This window comes from Gigantopelta aegis, chromosome 7 (genome assembly GCF_016097555.1).
Source record: "Gigantopelta aegis isolate Gae_Host chromosome 7, Gae_host_genome, whole genome shotgun sequence".
Lineage (NCBI taxonomy): Eukaryota > Metazoa > Mollusca > Gastropoda > Neomphalida > Peltospiridae > Gigantopelta > Gigantopelta aegis.
In genome coordinates, this window is record NC_054705.1 from 14,497,300 (window position 1) to 14,510,986 (window position 13,687).

The following is a 13,687-nucleotide window of genomic DNA, read 5'->3' on the forward strand; positions in this document are numbered from 1 at the left end:
GAGGAAGCCATTTATTTATTATTGTTCTCTACGTATATGCAATTATTTTAGCAGAATACGTTGTTTTTGTTTTTTATGTCGCGCTCCGCTCTCTAGAACAGAGAAATGGTTTCCAACGAGTATACGTCTCAATAACCTAATTACGCCCCTAAAAAGACCCGTATGTTCGTTTCTTAAATAGCAGAGGTAAATTTTTAGACAATGTAATTATGTGTGGTGTGTTTATTGTATATAGCTAGATTTTTTGGTGTGCCGTTTGTGTGTGGTTGAAACTAACCCAATTGTTGATGCTTTCATGATGGACTATTTTGTTGGATAATTATGGTTATTGTTTTTTCTTTGTAGCATAGATTTAAATTTCAAATCATATTCTGAATTTAATATGTAATTTTAATAATTAGAATACCACACATTTCACTCTTGGCTTGACTGTGTACATGATATTATTATTATATTATTGATTTTGTCATAACAACATGACAAAGACATTTATGACCATATAAGGTAGTCTTTGTAATTTATGTATGCATATTAGAAAACTAAATGTTTCCACGCAGACGCCTGTCGGTGCAGCGGGAAAACAAAGTTCTACCGAATATGACGTCACACAGCTCATGCGCGACCTATACGACAGCACGGAGCGGGAGAACGACTTAAAGGAGCAATTACGCTTCACAGAAGAAGAAACGAAGATGATGCGCAAGAAACTCGGGGATTTAGAAGAAGAAAACGAAAATTTAAATATGCAAATTCGCAAAATGTCGAAAAAGGCGAACAGAACCGATAAGAATGACGGCGATGTGGACCAGGACTCGGATTCGGACAGTCTGGTATCAGAGGCGGACGCGAGACTCCAGCTAGACCTAATCGAGCAGGAGTATTCGGTCCTGCAGAAAAAGATGATGGACGTGGAACAAGAGAACGAAAATCTCCAAGCGGAGGTGAAATTTTTACAAGAGAGACTGCATGAAAAGACTCAAGAACTGAGCATCAAGCCGGAACCGTCGTCCCCGAATTCGTACTATGAGGACAAGATAAAACAGGTGAACTCGGAGGCGGACGACTTGCGCTGGAAGATCATCGAAAAAGACCGCGAAATCGAACGTCTGCTCGCGCAAGTTGACGTCATACAGCGGACGCGGCAGACGGCCAAGCTGAAGAAGAGCAAATCGCTTGACAGCGATTATCAAATTATCGACCTCAAGAGACAGCTCGATCTGATGGAACAGGAGGCGGAGATGCTGAGGAAAAACCTCACCGACCTTGAGACGAGGTACGAGAGACTGCTTTCCGAAAACGGGCAGCTGCGCGCGCTGGGCGCGAGACCGATCCCGACAGTTCGCGCAGACGACGCCGCGGTGGAGAACATAGAGCTGAAGGACCGCGCGAGGCGGTTGGAAGAGGACAACCATTCACTAACGGATAAAATCAAAACACTCACCGAGAGTTTACAAACGCTCACGAGAAACGTAACCCCGCGCTCGCCGCGATCGCAGCGCGTTCCCGGCATTCCTTCGCCGACCAGCCCCGAACCGGCGTCACGTGATCTCGCCAGACAGCTGGAGACTCTCGGCGAAGAGAACACAATTCTACGCAGAAAGATGGCCGAACTGGAATCAAAGAGCTCCGAGTCGAGTAAGAAACAGCCCGACGGGTTGAATGAAAATGACGAAGAGAAACTCGGGAAGTCGGCTCCCGGTGGCAAAGAGAAGAAACCCGACGAAGGGGAGGCGGGATCTCGGAACGAGCTTTTGGAGATTATCCAGGATATGGAAGATGAGATTGGTAAGTTTGGCTTCTACTTTAGTCTTGTCTTGTCGTTAGTATCACGAGTGTGAATACTGCTTTAAAGAATGCCAACAATGTGGTGATTGTGACTCAGGGGTGTTCCAGAAATGGAGGGGAGGGGAAGGGGGGGGGGGGAGGAAGCATGTTTATCAGTGCCAATCACCCTTAAATTAAATAGTTGATTTAAAGTGGGGATTTTCTTAAATATTATGAATGAATTTGAGAAATGTGCCAACAACGTGGGGATTGTGACTCAGGGATGTTCCAAAAATGCAGTGGAGGGGAAGGGAAGGGAGGGGATGGAAAGCGTGTTTGCCAGTGCCATTCAGTCTTAAATTAAATATTTTTATTAAAGTATTTTTTTCAGGTAAACTAATCGGTTCTACAAATGGATTTTTTTTTTTAATATGCCAACAACGTGGAAATTGTGAATCAGGAATGTTCTAGAAATGGAGGGGAGGGGAAGAGGAGGTGAAGAAAAGCATGTTTGCCAGCGCCAATCACTATTAAATAAAATATTATTAATAATATCTGTCTCTCAATTAAATTATGAATGAAATGTTTTCTAAATATGCCAACAACGTGGGGATTGTGACTCAGGGATGTTTCAGAAATGAAGGGGGAGGGGAAGGGATGGAAAGCATGTTTGCCAATGCCAATCACCCTTAAATTAAATAGTTGATTTAAAGTCTTTTCCTTAAATATTATGAATGAATTTTTAAAATATGCCAACATCGTTGGGATTGTGAATCAGGGACGTTACACAAAATCAAGATAAAGGGAGAGGAGGGGAGGGAAGGCGAGGGAAAGCCTGTTTGCCATTGCTTATTACCTTTAAATTAAATATTATCATTAAACTCTTTTTCTTAAACACACTAATCAGTAGTGTTAGGTATGAATGGATGTTTATACAAAATTGAAGGTGGGGGGGGGGGGGGGGGGGGACTGGGAGAAAAAAAGCATGTTTCCCAATGCCATGCTTCAGAAATTGTCACGGTGAAGTTAAGACGGTGTTTTCCAACATCAATAGCTCATGAACTAATTTAGTTTATTGAATCGAACTCGTTTTTCAACATTCAACACCTGGGAAATAATTTGTTTTCGTTTTCATCAAAACATTTTGCCCAGACACTCACCCCCTTGTGTTCAACACTGGAATGGCCCTAAGTTATTTTCACCTGTCTTGGCACAATGCGCACAGTTTTAAAATGGTGCCAAAACATTGTTTTTCCAATATTCAGTGTTTTTCTAATATACATTATTTTTGCAATATTCCTTGTTTACCCAAATTTAATTGTTTTCCCAATATATATAGTTTTTTTCAATATAGGCCTACATTGGGTTTTTTCCAATATTCATTGTTTTTCTGACATATAATGTTTTTCAAATAGTCATTGTTTTTTCAATATACATTGGTTTTTCAGTATTTATAATCTATGAAATACAACAATATACAATAATCTGACATATAAAATGTATATTAAAATAGATAGTCCACACATTAAAAAAAATATCAGGAATAGTTCACCCATCACGTGAGTTAAATATCTAACAATAAATGTTGCTCCCACACACTCTTAATCATCTGTCGATCACAATAAGTTGTTGTTCTGTTTTGGTTCAACGAATACATCCCAGAAGTACTGGTATGCCAATAATGCGGAACGTTTTTCGGAACTCTTTGAGAGAGATCACGTGCGTAGAATGGGGAGGGAACTGAAACGCGAATGACAATAGTTTTTTTTTAACATTCCAATTGCGCGTGTACGAATCCCATGGCAATACGTTGGCGCTAACCATAGACGTACGGGCTCCCATTTTTGTAAGGGTGGGGATGAGGATGGGGGAAGGATGATTTTTACCCGAATGAAACGAAAATGCCCGAATCTGGATAACAACATTAATTTTGTATTCACATTAGCATAACTGCCATACAGCTATTTAGGGATACAAACGAATCACCACGCATTTTTACATGGATTACAAATAATATTGTGGTTAGAATGATGGAAATACAAGTTGAAAAGTTTTCAGGTCGTCTCAATTTTACCGAAATTCTTTATCGTGTTTGCCAATTTGAGGATTTGCTCCACACGCCTCTCCCCCCCCCCCCCTCCGCACCCCGAAACCCTGCCCACCTCCCAACCCCTACCTCCGCCTCGTACGCTTATGACGATAATGACGAACTTACTCCAGGTTACGCAAGCGTACTCTGATGTAACCTAAACTAGGATTTATCATTGCAGTCTTATCTACAGAGACCTATTGCGTTTAAATACAATCAGGTATTATGTAATAACGGGCTGTCTGGACGTAACCTATAGAAACAGGCTGGTACGATAAAACACAAGCAAATGCCCTCTTATGAACGTGGTCGATAATCACATTTCTGTTTAATGGCACCACTAGATCACGATGACATAAGGCTTTTGGATGTCAAACATTTGGTAATTCTGACATTGAGTCGTCAGAGGAAACCCGCTACATGTTCCTATCAGTAGAAAGGGATCTTTTATATGCACCTGCCCTTTGACAACACAACACATACCACGGCCTTTGATATACTAGTTGCGGTGCGCTTATAGGAACGAGAAAAGGTCAATTGGGTCCATCTAGGACGTTTGATCCATATATATTATATTTTCTTCGTACGTACTAAAGTATTGTGCGGTTATAGGGACAGTCCTGAGTTTACAACCATTGTAAAATGTTTCCGACCAATAGAGCCTTTTTGATGACGTAACATACAAATCAAATACATTTTCTTATATAAAATATCAGTGCCTGTATTTACAAGGTGTTTGTTGTTGTCCTAATGCTTGTACACAGTTGTAGTAGCACAAAACGGATTTTTCCTCCCAATAATTTCGTACGTACGGAAAAATATATACAGGGCCGTACCCTCCGGGGGGGGGGGGGGGGGGGGGGCAGGGGGGGGGGGGGGCAGGGGGGGGAGCTGCCCCCCCCCCCCCGAGAATCTTGTCCTTTTTATATTTTTTTATATATCTCCAGTAATAGCATAGAAATGTTTAATCTTTATAGTATGTTAAAAATTATTTATAAAATTTAGTGCCCCCCCCATGGATTTTGGTCAGGGTACGGCCCTGATATATCACGAAATAAAGTGCTACAAACATTAGTATACGACCGCAAACACATTCGATATACAGACACTGGTATTCTAAACAAGAACATGTGTTTAGTGTGAAATAGTATTCGTCAACAAGGCTCTGTTATCGCAAACATCTTACAATGGCTGCAAACTCAGGACTGTCCCTTTAAATCCAGTTGGGCTGGTGCATACATTAGGACGAGGAAGCAACGCTTTGAATATAGAGACAAGGACTTTTATTTAATATATAATAATAAATTTTAACCCCTGAAAAGAGCATTGCAAACATGATATAAAGTCAACATAGCCAGAAGCGTATCTTTGTTTATTCAGCACTCGTTCCAGCCAGTGCTTCACAGCTGGTGTAACAAAGGCCGTGGTATGTACTATCCTGTCTGTGGGATGGTGCATATACAACTTATAAACGATCCCTTGCTACTAATCGAAAAATGTAGCGGGTTTCCTCTGATGACTACGAGTCAGAATTACCAAATGTTTGACATACAATAGCCGACGATTAATTAATCAATGTACTCTAGTGGTGTCGTTAAAGAAAACAAACTTTCAAACAGGTCGGACGGACTGTGATTTCTTTATTGAAATGATATTTTCTTGAGCTAAATACTGAAAGTAAGTTATCAGAAGAAAATAGAGGAATGCTCATAATCGGAATATCAAAATAATATGACCTAGAATAATAATTTTTATATATAACATTTACTGAGATGTCTTAAAATATCAGTGAAATAAAATGTTATCAGTCACTCAGTGACAGTAACACATTTTAGAGTGAAAATGTCACTATTTCACTCTAAAATGTGTTATCGTCATTGTAGAAAGTGATATCTTTACTGTAAGAAAGCCGGAACTATTTTGTTGTTGGCATTTTAAAAATAAAGGTAAATTGCCAAAAGTTATATAATAAATAGAACATTTCATGTTTTTTGTCAGATATGATTTATATCTCACTAGTTGCGCTTGCATATTTGACAACAAAAAAAAAACCCCATGAAATATCCTCTATATATCAATATATAAGAATCATCATATATTGTATTTTAACATTTTGGAAAATGTAAATAAAACAATTTTAGATTCATTCATCACAAAGTAAAGTTTGTTTTATTTAACTACGCTACTAGAGCACATTGATTTTTTATCTTATCATCGGCTATTGGACGTCAAACATATGGTCATTCTGACATTGTTTTGTTTTTAGAGGAAACCCACTGTAGCCACATAGTCTATTCTTTTACGACAGGTAGCAAGGGATCTTTTATTTGCGCTTCCCACAAGCAGGGTAGCACAAACCATGGCCTTTGTTGAACCAGTTATGGATCACTGGTCGGTGCAAGTGGTTTTACACCTACCCATTGAGCCTTGCGGAGCACTCACTCAAGGTTTGGAGTCGGTATCTGGATTAAAAGTCCCATGCCTCGACTGGGATCCGAACCCAGTACCTACCAGCCTGTAGACCGATGGCCTAATCACGACGCCACCGAGGCTGGTCCATTCATTGCAATGTGAGAAAGTTGTTTTCTTAGGAATGTACTTAAATATAAATGAAATGTGAATTCTTTAAGCACAACATCAAAGTTTAAGATACGTATATTTACACTGCATTGCAGTTAAAACAGAATGTTTAGAACGTTTAAAACATAACATAAATCCCATTTACCTTTAACACATAAAAGGTATTAAAGGTATTATATAATCGCAAATGTTTAGTTATTTTGTTTGTTTGTTTGTTTATTTATTTATTTATTTATTTATTTATTTATTTTATTTATTTATTTATTTATTATTATTTATTCATTTAGATAAAGTAAAATGTGTATCAAGCAGCCACCTTGATTAGGTAGGCACCATTCTGAACCTGCAATCTTTCTACTCCCAACTATTATTATTTATTCCATCGTGATAGTTTATGAAGTGCAATGCGACATGTAGCATACAAAATTAAAGTTTGTTTGTTTTGTTTAACGACACCACTAGAGCACATTGATTTATTAATCATCGGCTATTGGGTGTCAAACATTTGGTAATTTCGACATAGTCTTAGAGAAGAAAAAAGTTTGTTTTGTTTAACAACACCACTAGAACACATTGATTTATTAATCATAGGTTATTGGATGTCAAATATTTGGTAATTTTGACATATAATATTAGAGAGAAAACCCGCTGCATGTTTCGATTAGTAGCAAGGGATCTTTTATATGTTTTATATGCAACATCCCACAGACAGGATTGCACATACCACGGCCTTTGATATACCAGTCGTGGTGCACTGGTTGAAACGAGAAATAGCCCAATGGGCCCACCGACGGGCGTCGATTGTAGCATACAAAGAGTCGTGTTTTAGAGGTTAAATTGATCCTGAGTTTGCTGCCATGAATAAAACCATTTTTACAACTAATAGTAAATATTACATACACTGATATTATGTCAAAAAACAACAACATAATATGCAATTTTAATCGTTAAAACAGGCCCCCATTATTAATAATGACAGCAAAGTGAACAAGGGCGGATCCAATGGGGTGAAGCAGGAGCACCTTTCCACCCCTAAACAAATTTAAGTACAGTTTTCATTTCAAGAACCCAATAGCCAATGTATTTTTTTTCGTACTGAGGTGTTGTTAAACATTAATGCCCCAACCCTGGCACTGCTATATTTGTTTTCTGGGGTCAATAAACTTTATTTTTAAATTAAAAAAAACAACAAAAAAACCCAACCCCCCAAAAAAAACACACAAAAAAACAACAACCCCACAACAAAAACAAACAAACAACAACATTAATTAATTAATTAATTAATTAATTAATTAATTAATTAGTTAATTAATTAATTCATTCATTCATTCATTCATTTCACGAATGCCAAACGTTTGTTAGGATGGCCTTTTCGGGATTTTGTTCAGGTCCCCTTTTGGCTCAGGTCCCCTCGCTATAATAGTTCCTGGGTCCACCCTTGCTTAGGACAGTCTGTTTTAGATTTTAAATACTTTTTTTTTTATCATACTAACTTGCGAAATGAGCTTTTGATTTACACTTTAGCATTTTCTTTTATTTTCTGACTGGCAGTTACAATGTGTTGTGCTTCAATAAAACAAACTTAACCTTATCTTACTCCATGAGTTCAATACAATCTCTATGTGGAAATATCTATATTCTGTAACTTACTCCATGAGTTCAATACAATCTCTATGTGGAAATATGTATATTATGTAACTTACTCCATGAGTTCAATACAATCTCTATGTGGAAATATCTATATTCTGTAACTTACTCCATGAGTTCAATACAATCTCTATGTGGAAATATCTATATTCTGTAACTTACTCCATGAGTTCAATACAATCTCTATGCGAAAATATCTAGTAACTTACTCCATGAGTTCAATACAATCTCTATGCGGAAATATCTAGTAACTTACTCCATGAGTTCAATACAATCTCTATGTGGAAATATCTAGTAACTTACTCCATGAGTTCAATACAATCTCTATGTGGAAATATCTAGTAACTTACTCCATGAGTTCAATACAATCTCTATGTGGAAATATCTATATTCTGTAACTTACTCCATGAGTTCAATACAATCTCTGTGTGGAAATATGTATATTCTGTAACTTACTCCATGAGTTCAATACAATCTCTATGTGGAAATATCTATATTCTGTAACTTACTCCATGAGTTCAATACAATCTCTATGTGGAAATATCTATATTCTGTAACTTACTCCATGAGTTCAATACAATCTCTATGCGGAAATATCTAGTAACTTACTCCATGAGTTCAATACAATCTCTATGTGGAAATATCTAGTAACTTACTCCATGAGTTCAATACAATCTCTATGTGGAAATATCTAGTAACTTACTCCATGAGTTCAATACAATCTCTATGTGGAAATATCTAGTAACTTACTCCATGAGTTCAATACAATCTCTATGTGGAAATATCTATATTCTGTAACTTACTCCATGAGTTCAATACAATCTCTATGTGGAAATATCTATATTCTGTAACTTACTCCATGAGTTCAATACAATCTCTATGTAGAAATATCTATATTCTGTAACTTGCTCCATGAGTTCAATACAATCTCTATGTGGAAATATCTAGTAACTTACTCCATGAGTTCAATACAATCTCTATGTGGAAATATCTATATTCTGTAACTTACTCCATGAGTTCAATACAATCTCTATGTGGAAATATCTATATTCTGTAACTTACTCCATGAGTTCAATACAATCTCTATGTAGAAATATCTATATTCTGTAACTTACTCCATGAGTTCAATACAATCTCTATGTGGAAATATCTATATTCTGTAACTTACTCCATGAGTTCAATACAATCTCTATGTAGAAATATCTATATTCTGTAACTTACTTCATGAGTTCAATACAATCTCTATGTGGAAATATCTATATTCTGTAACTTACTCCATGAGTTCAATACAATCTCTATGTGGAAATATCTATATTCTGTAACTTATTCCATGAGTTCAATACAATCTCTATGTGGAAATATCTATATTCTGTACAAGGTACATCAATATCGAGAGGGTCGTATGACTACTAGTTTTAGTAAGTATCCACACTTGCCAAAGAAAGAAATGTTTTATTTAACGACGCACTCAACACATTTTATTTACGGTTATATGGCGTCAGACATATGGTTAAGGACCACACAGATTTTGAGAGGAAACCCGCTGTCGCCACTACATGGGCTACTCTTCCGATTAGCAGCAAGGGATCTTTTATTTGCGCTTCCCACAGGCAGGATAGCACAAACCATGGCCTTTGTTGAACCAGTTATGGATCACTGGTTAGTGCAAGTGGTTTACACCTACCCATTGAGCCTTGCGGAGCACTCACCCAGGGTTTGGAGTCGGTATCTGAATTAAAAGTCCCATGCCTCGACTGGGATCCGAACCCAGTACCTACCAGCCTGTAGACCGATGGCCTAACCACGACGCCACCGAGGCCGGTCCACACTTGCCAACTACCTTGTAATAAATCAACATAGGTCGACCACGAACGTTTTCAGTTAGTCATCCTGATGGCTTGTCAACTGTTGTTGTATACCACTTGCGCAGTTCTTATCAGTTAATACTGAATAAATAGTATAACAAGTAACATCAAGGCAATGGGTTAATTAAATACTTCAGAGGTCAACCTACTTGTAATCATCAAAGAAATATTTCAAAAGGCATATCAGAATATATTTTTTTTTTTATGAGGAACTATTTTCTAAACCAGACTATATTAAACTGCTGCTACAAGTAGTGCCGGATATATAAGGGGGCAAAGGGGACAATTGCCCCGGCCACTCCTGTTAGAGGGGTCCCAGACTAAGGACTTCCTTTATACAAAAAAAATGTAATAATTATAACATTAGTTCACTTTTTTATTTGTCATGTAATTTAATTTCTATGTTGAGGGCCCCCGATCCTGACGTGCCCCGGGCCCCTGCCCCGGGCCCCCAAGGCCCTGGCTACAAGTAATGACGCGACAAACGTGGTGTGGTGCCTTTCAACTAAATATCACAACTGTCAATAATACATAAATAAAAACTTCTGATTAAGCAATGGTCTGGGGTGGCGGTAAACAAACATTCCTTTCTTTTAAATTTCTCACTGGTTTCGCTTTGCTTTCTGTTATATTAAGTTAATTCCAACACATTTACCTTCAAATAAAAACCCCTAATTACAGAGTTATGTGTGAATAACTGCGAACTACCGCCAGATGGCGCAGCAATTATTAACATAAATAAATGTCGGTTAAAAAGTTTATTTTTTATTGCCGTTATTTGACCGCAGCTTGGAACGGCGTGCTATCTTCAATCGTAAATCAAGCGCGCCACGGAGAATTGCGAACTGCAGGAATTCGGTGATTTACGGAAACAGCCGAGCTATCATTGCAGTGCATCCATGATTGGTGTTTAGCTCGTGTAGTAGGAGGCTGGGCGGGATGTAGTCCAGTGGTAAAGCGCTCGCCTCATGCGCTGTCGGTCTTGGATCGATCCTCTATGTGTGGGTCCATTGGTCCATTTCTTGTGCCAGCAAGTGCATCACGACTGGTATATCAAATACCTTGGTATATGCTATCCCTTGCTACAAAACGCAGCGGGTTTTCTCTATAAGACTATATTTTAAAATTACCAAATGTTTCACATGCAACAGTCGATGATTAGTAAATCATTGTCCTCTACTAGTGTCGTTGAACAAAACAAACTTTAAACGTTTTCACACATGATTGATGTTTAGTTTGTGTCGGCTGCTCAAAAGGTGCCTAATGTTAAATGAACGTGATGTGATAGAACACGGTGGTACCAGTCAAATTGTGCGCAAGCGAACTGCCTACTGAACACGTAAAACGCTCGCGAACAATTTGACTAATATCATTAGGTTATTTCTCATCATATTAATTAATTAATTAATTAATTGATTAATTATTGCGCTCCAATGGTGTTATTAAAGAAAATACTAACAAAAAAAAGAAAGAAAAAAAAGTTAGCAATTTGGTAAATGTGCTTTTTAAAAATATATATTTATTATCCCAGATCAAGCAGACAATGTCAAGGTAAATGTGCAAAGAAACTTAACGAAGTCAGACACTGACTTTAACTGATGCATCATGTCACAATGAAATGCGTAACTGCAACGTCATTGAATGTGAATGACCTCGGTGGCGTCGTGGTTAAGCCATCGGTCTACAGGTTGGTAGGTACTGGGTTCGGATCCCAGTCGAGGCATGGGATTTTTAAATCAGATACCGACTCCAAACCCTGAGTGAGTGCTCCGCAAGGCTCAATGGGTAGGTGTAAACCACTTGTACCGACCAGTGATCCATAACTGGTTCAACAAAGGCCATGGTTTGTGCTATCCTGCCTGTGGGAAGCGCAAATAAAAGATCTCTTGCTGCTAATCGGAAAGAATAGCCCATGTAGTGGCGACATCGAGTTTCCTCTCAAAATCTGTGTGGTCCTTAACCATATGTCTGACGCCATATAACCGTAAATAAAATGTGTTGAGTGCGTCGTTAAATAAAACGTTTTTTTTCTTTCATTGAATGTAGCTTGGGGGTTAACATACAGTAGTACCAACTTGCTAAACGTTTTTTGTCTTAGTATTGGTTGTCTAGGTTGTTTCGATGATGATGATCATCATCATAGAGCTTGGTGCATGTACAGACATTTCCTTTCGGTTTCCACGCTAATGCTTATACATAGCTTCTATACTCTGACTTCAGTGGACTTGGTTTGAGTTTTTCTTCTCCTAGGAGAGTTCCCTTACTAGGATTCTCCAGCCCAGTTTAGATTTTGGAGTTTGCTTCTCCTAGACAGTTGTCTTTCTTGACGCATGTCCTCTGTCTGTCCGGTCCATGTTAGTCTAGTCTGTACCCTTTGACCAGTCCAGCTTGGGTGACCCTATCAGGAGCTAATACTCCAGCTGGCATAGCTCTCACCATGTCAAGGAATGGACCATGAGACAGACTTGTCTTCATTTACAGTTATTTTAACGATAAGATCCAATTAACGTTCAAGCACGCTGTCCTGGGCACACACTTCAACTACCTGGGCTGTCTGTCCAGGACAATGACTTAGTGGTTAGTCAGAGAGAAGACAGTATATTGGCCTTACATCTACCTACCCATCGATTAGTTAAAAACTCGTTCTGGGTGGGAACCGGTATCGGGATGCGAACCCAGTTCCTACCAGCCTTTACGTCAAATTGCCTAAACACTACACCATCGTTGTCTACGGCTAAAATTAACTTGATGTATGTTGTAAGCGGACTTCCCAAATTTTCTCTCTGTTCGTATTCCCATTTAAGTTTTAACTATACCAAATAAAATCCCATAGGCGACAATGTATGTTTAAAAACACTACATGCAATATATCAACCAAACCATGACCCATAAGTATGAATATTACAACCCCTTCCCCAAAAGTATTCACTGAAGAAGGAAGGAAATATTTTATTTAACGACGCACTCAACACATTTTATTGACGGTTATATGGCGTCGGACATGGGCTACTCTTTTCGATTTGCAGCAAGGGATCTTTTATATGCACCATCCCATAGACAGGATAGCACATACCATGGTCTTTAATGTACCAGTCGTGGTGCACTAGCTGGAGCGAGAAATAGCCCAATGGGCCCCCTGACGGGGATCGATCCCAAACCGACCGCGCAGCAAGCGAGCGCTCTACCACTGGGCTACGTCTCGCCCCTAAACACGTCCGAAAACAAGTTACGCGTATGATTACTCAGTTTCACCCACGCCGGTTGTAAATTGAACAACAGCGGTGCCTGGAGCGTACTAGATTTATTACAAATGGCGTGAATGACGTGGGCAAGCAGACGTCAGGGCAACTGTAATCCTGTTAGTCAGTGTGTTGAGCCAATACATAATTCAAGCAATTCTCAATACGAACTACTTTTTGGCCCAGCAGATGGTGCCCTCCTCGGAAAAGGTGAAATTTACGAAACGGAAAATAATGTTTACTGTTTAAAGACAACTGATAGCAATTATTAGGCATTGTAAACTATTGTTGACTACGTTTGTATCATTAAGTTGCACATCAGCTCATGCTTACACAATTAACAATTAAGAATTTTTGCAATTCTGATGTGATTCTGGTCATCATGGTGTTTGTAAGACAGAAAATTCAAATTCCTCTGAAATTAAGGGTCAGCGACTTTAATTAACGACACCTCATCATTTATTAAAACTACAACTATTCGATGTCCTAACTCGATAATCCCA

The 13,687-nt window shown here is 38.5% G+C and overlaps 1 protein-coding gene across 1 annotated transcript in view; it reads left to right on the forward strand.

The window, feature by feature from the left end:
- Positions 1–564: 564 nt before the first annotated feature.
- The window catches only part of LOC121377012 (interaptin-like), an 82,513-nt gene continuing 69,390 nt past the window's right edge, over positions 565–13,687 (forward strand). Inside the window, exon 1 of the mRNA XM_041504848.1 lies at positions 565–1,785. Coding sequence (XP_041360782.1) covers positions 615–1,785 — 1,171 coding nt within the window. The 5' untranslated portion in view covers positions 565–614. The remainder of the gene's footprint in view (positions 1,786–13,687) is intronic.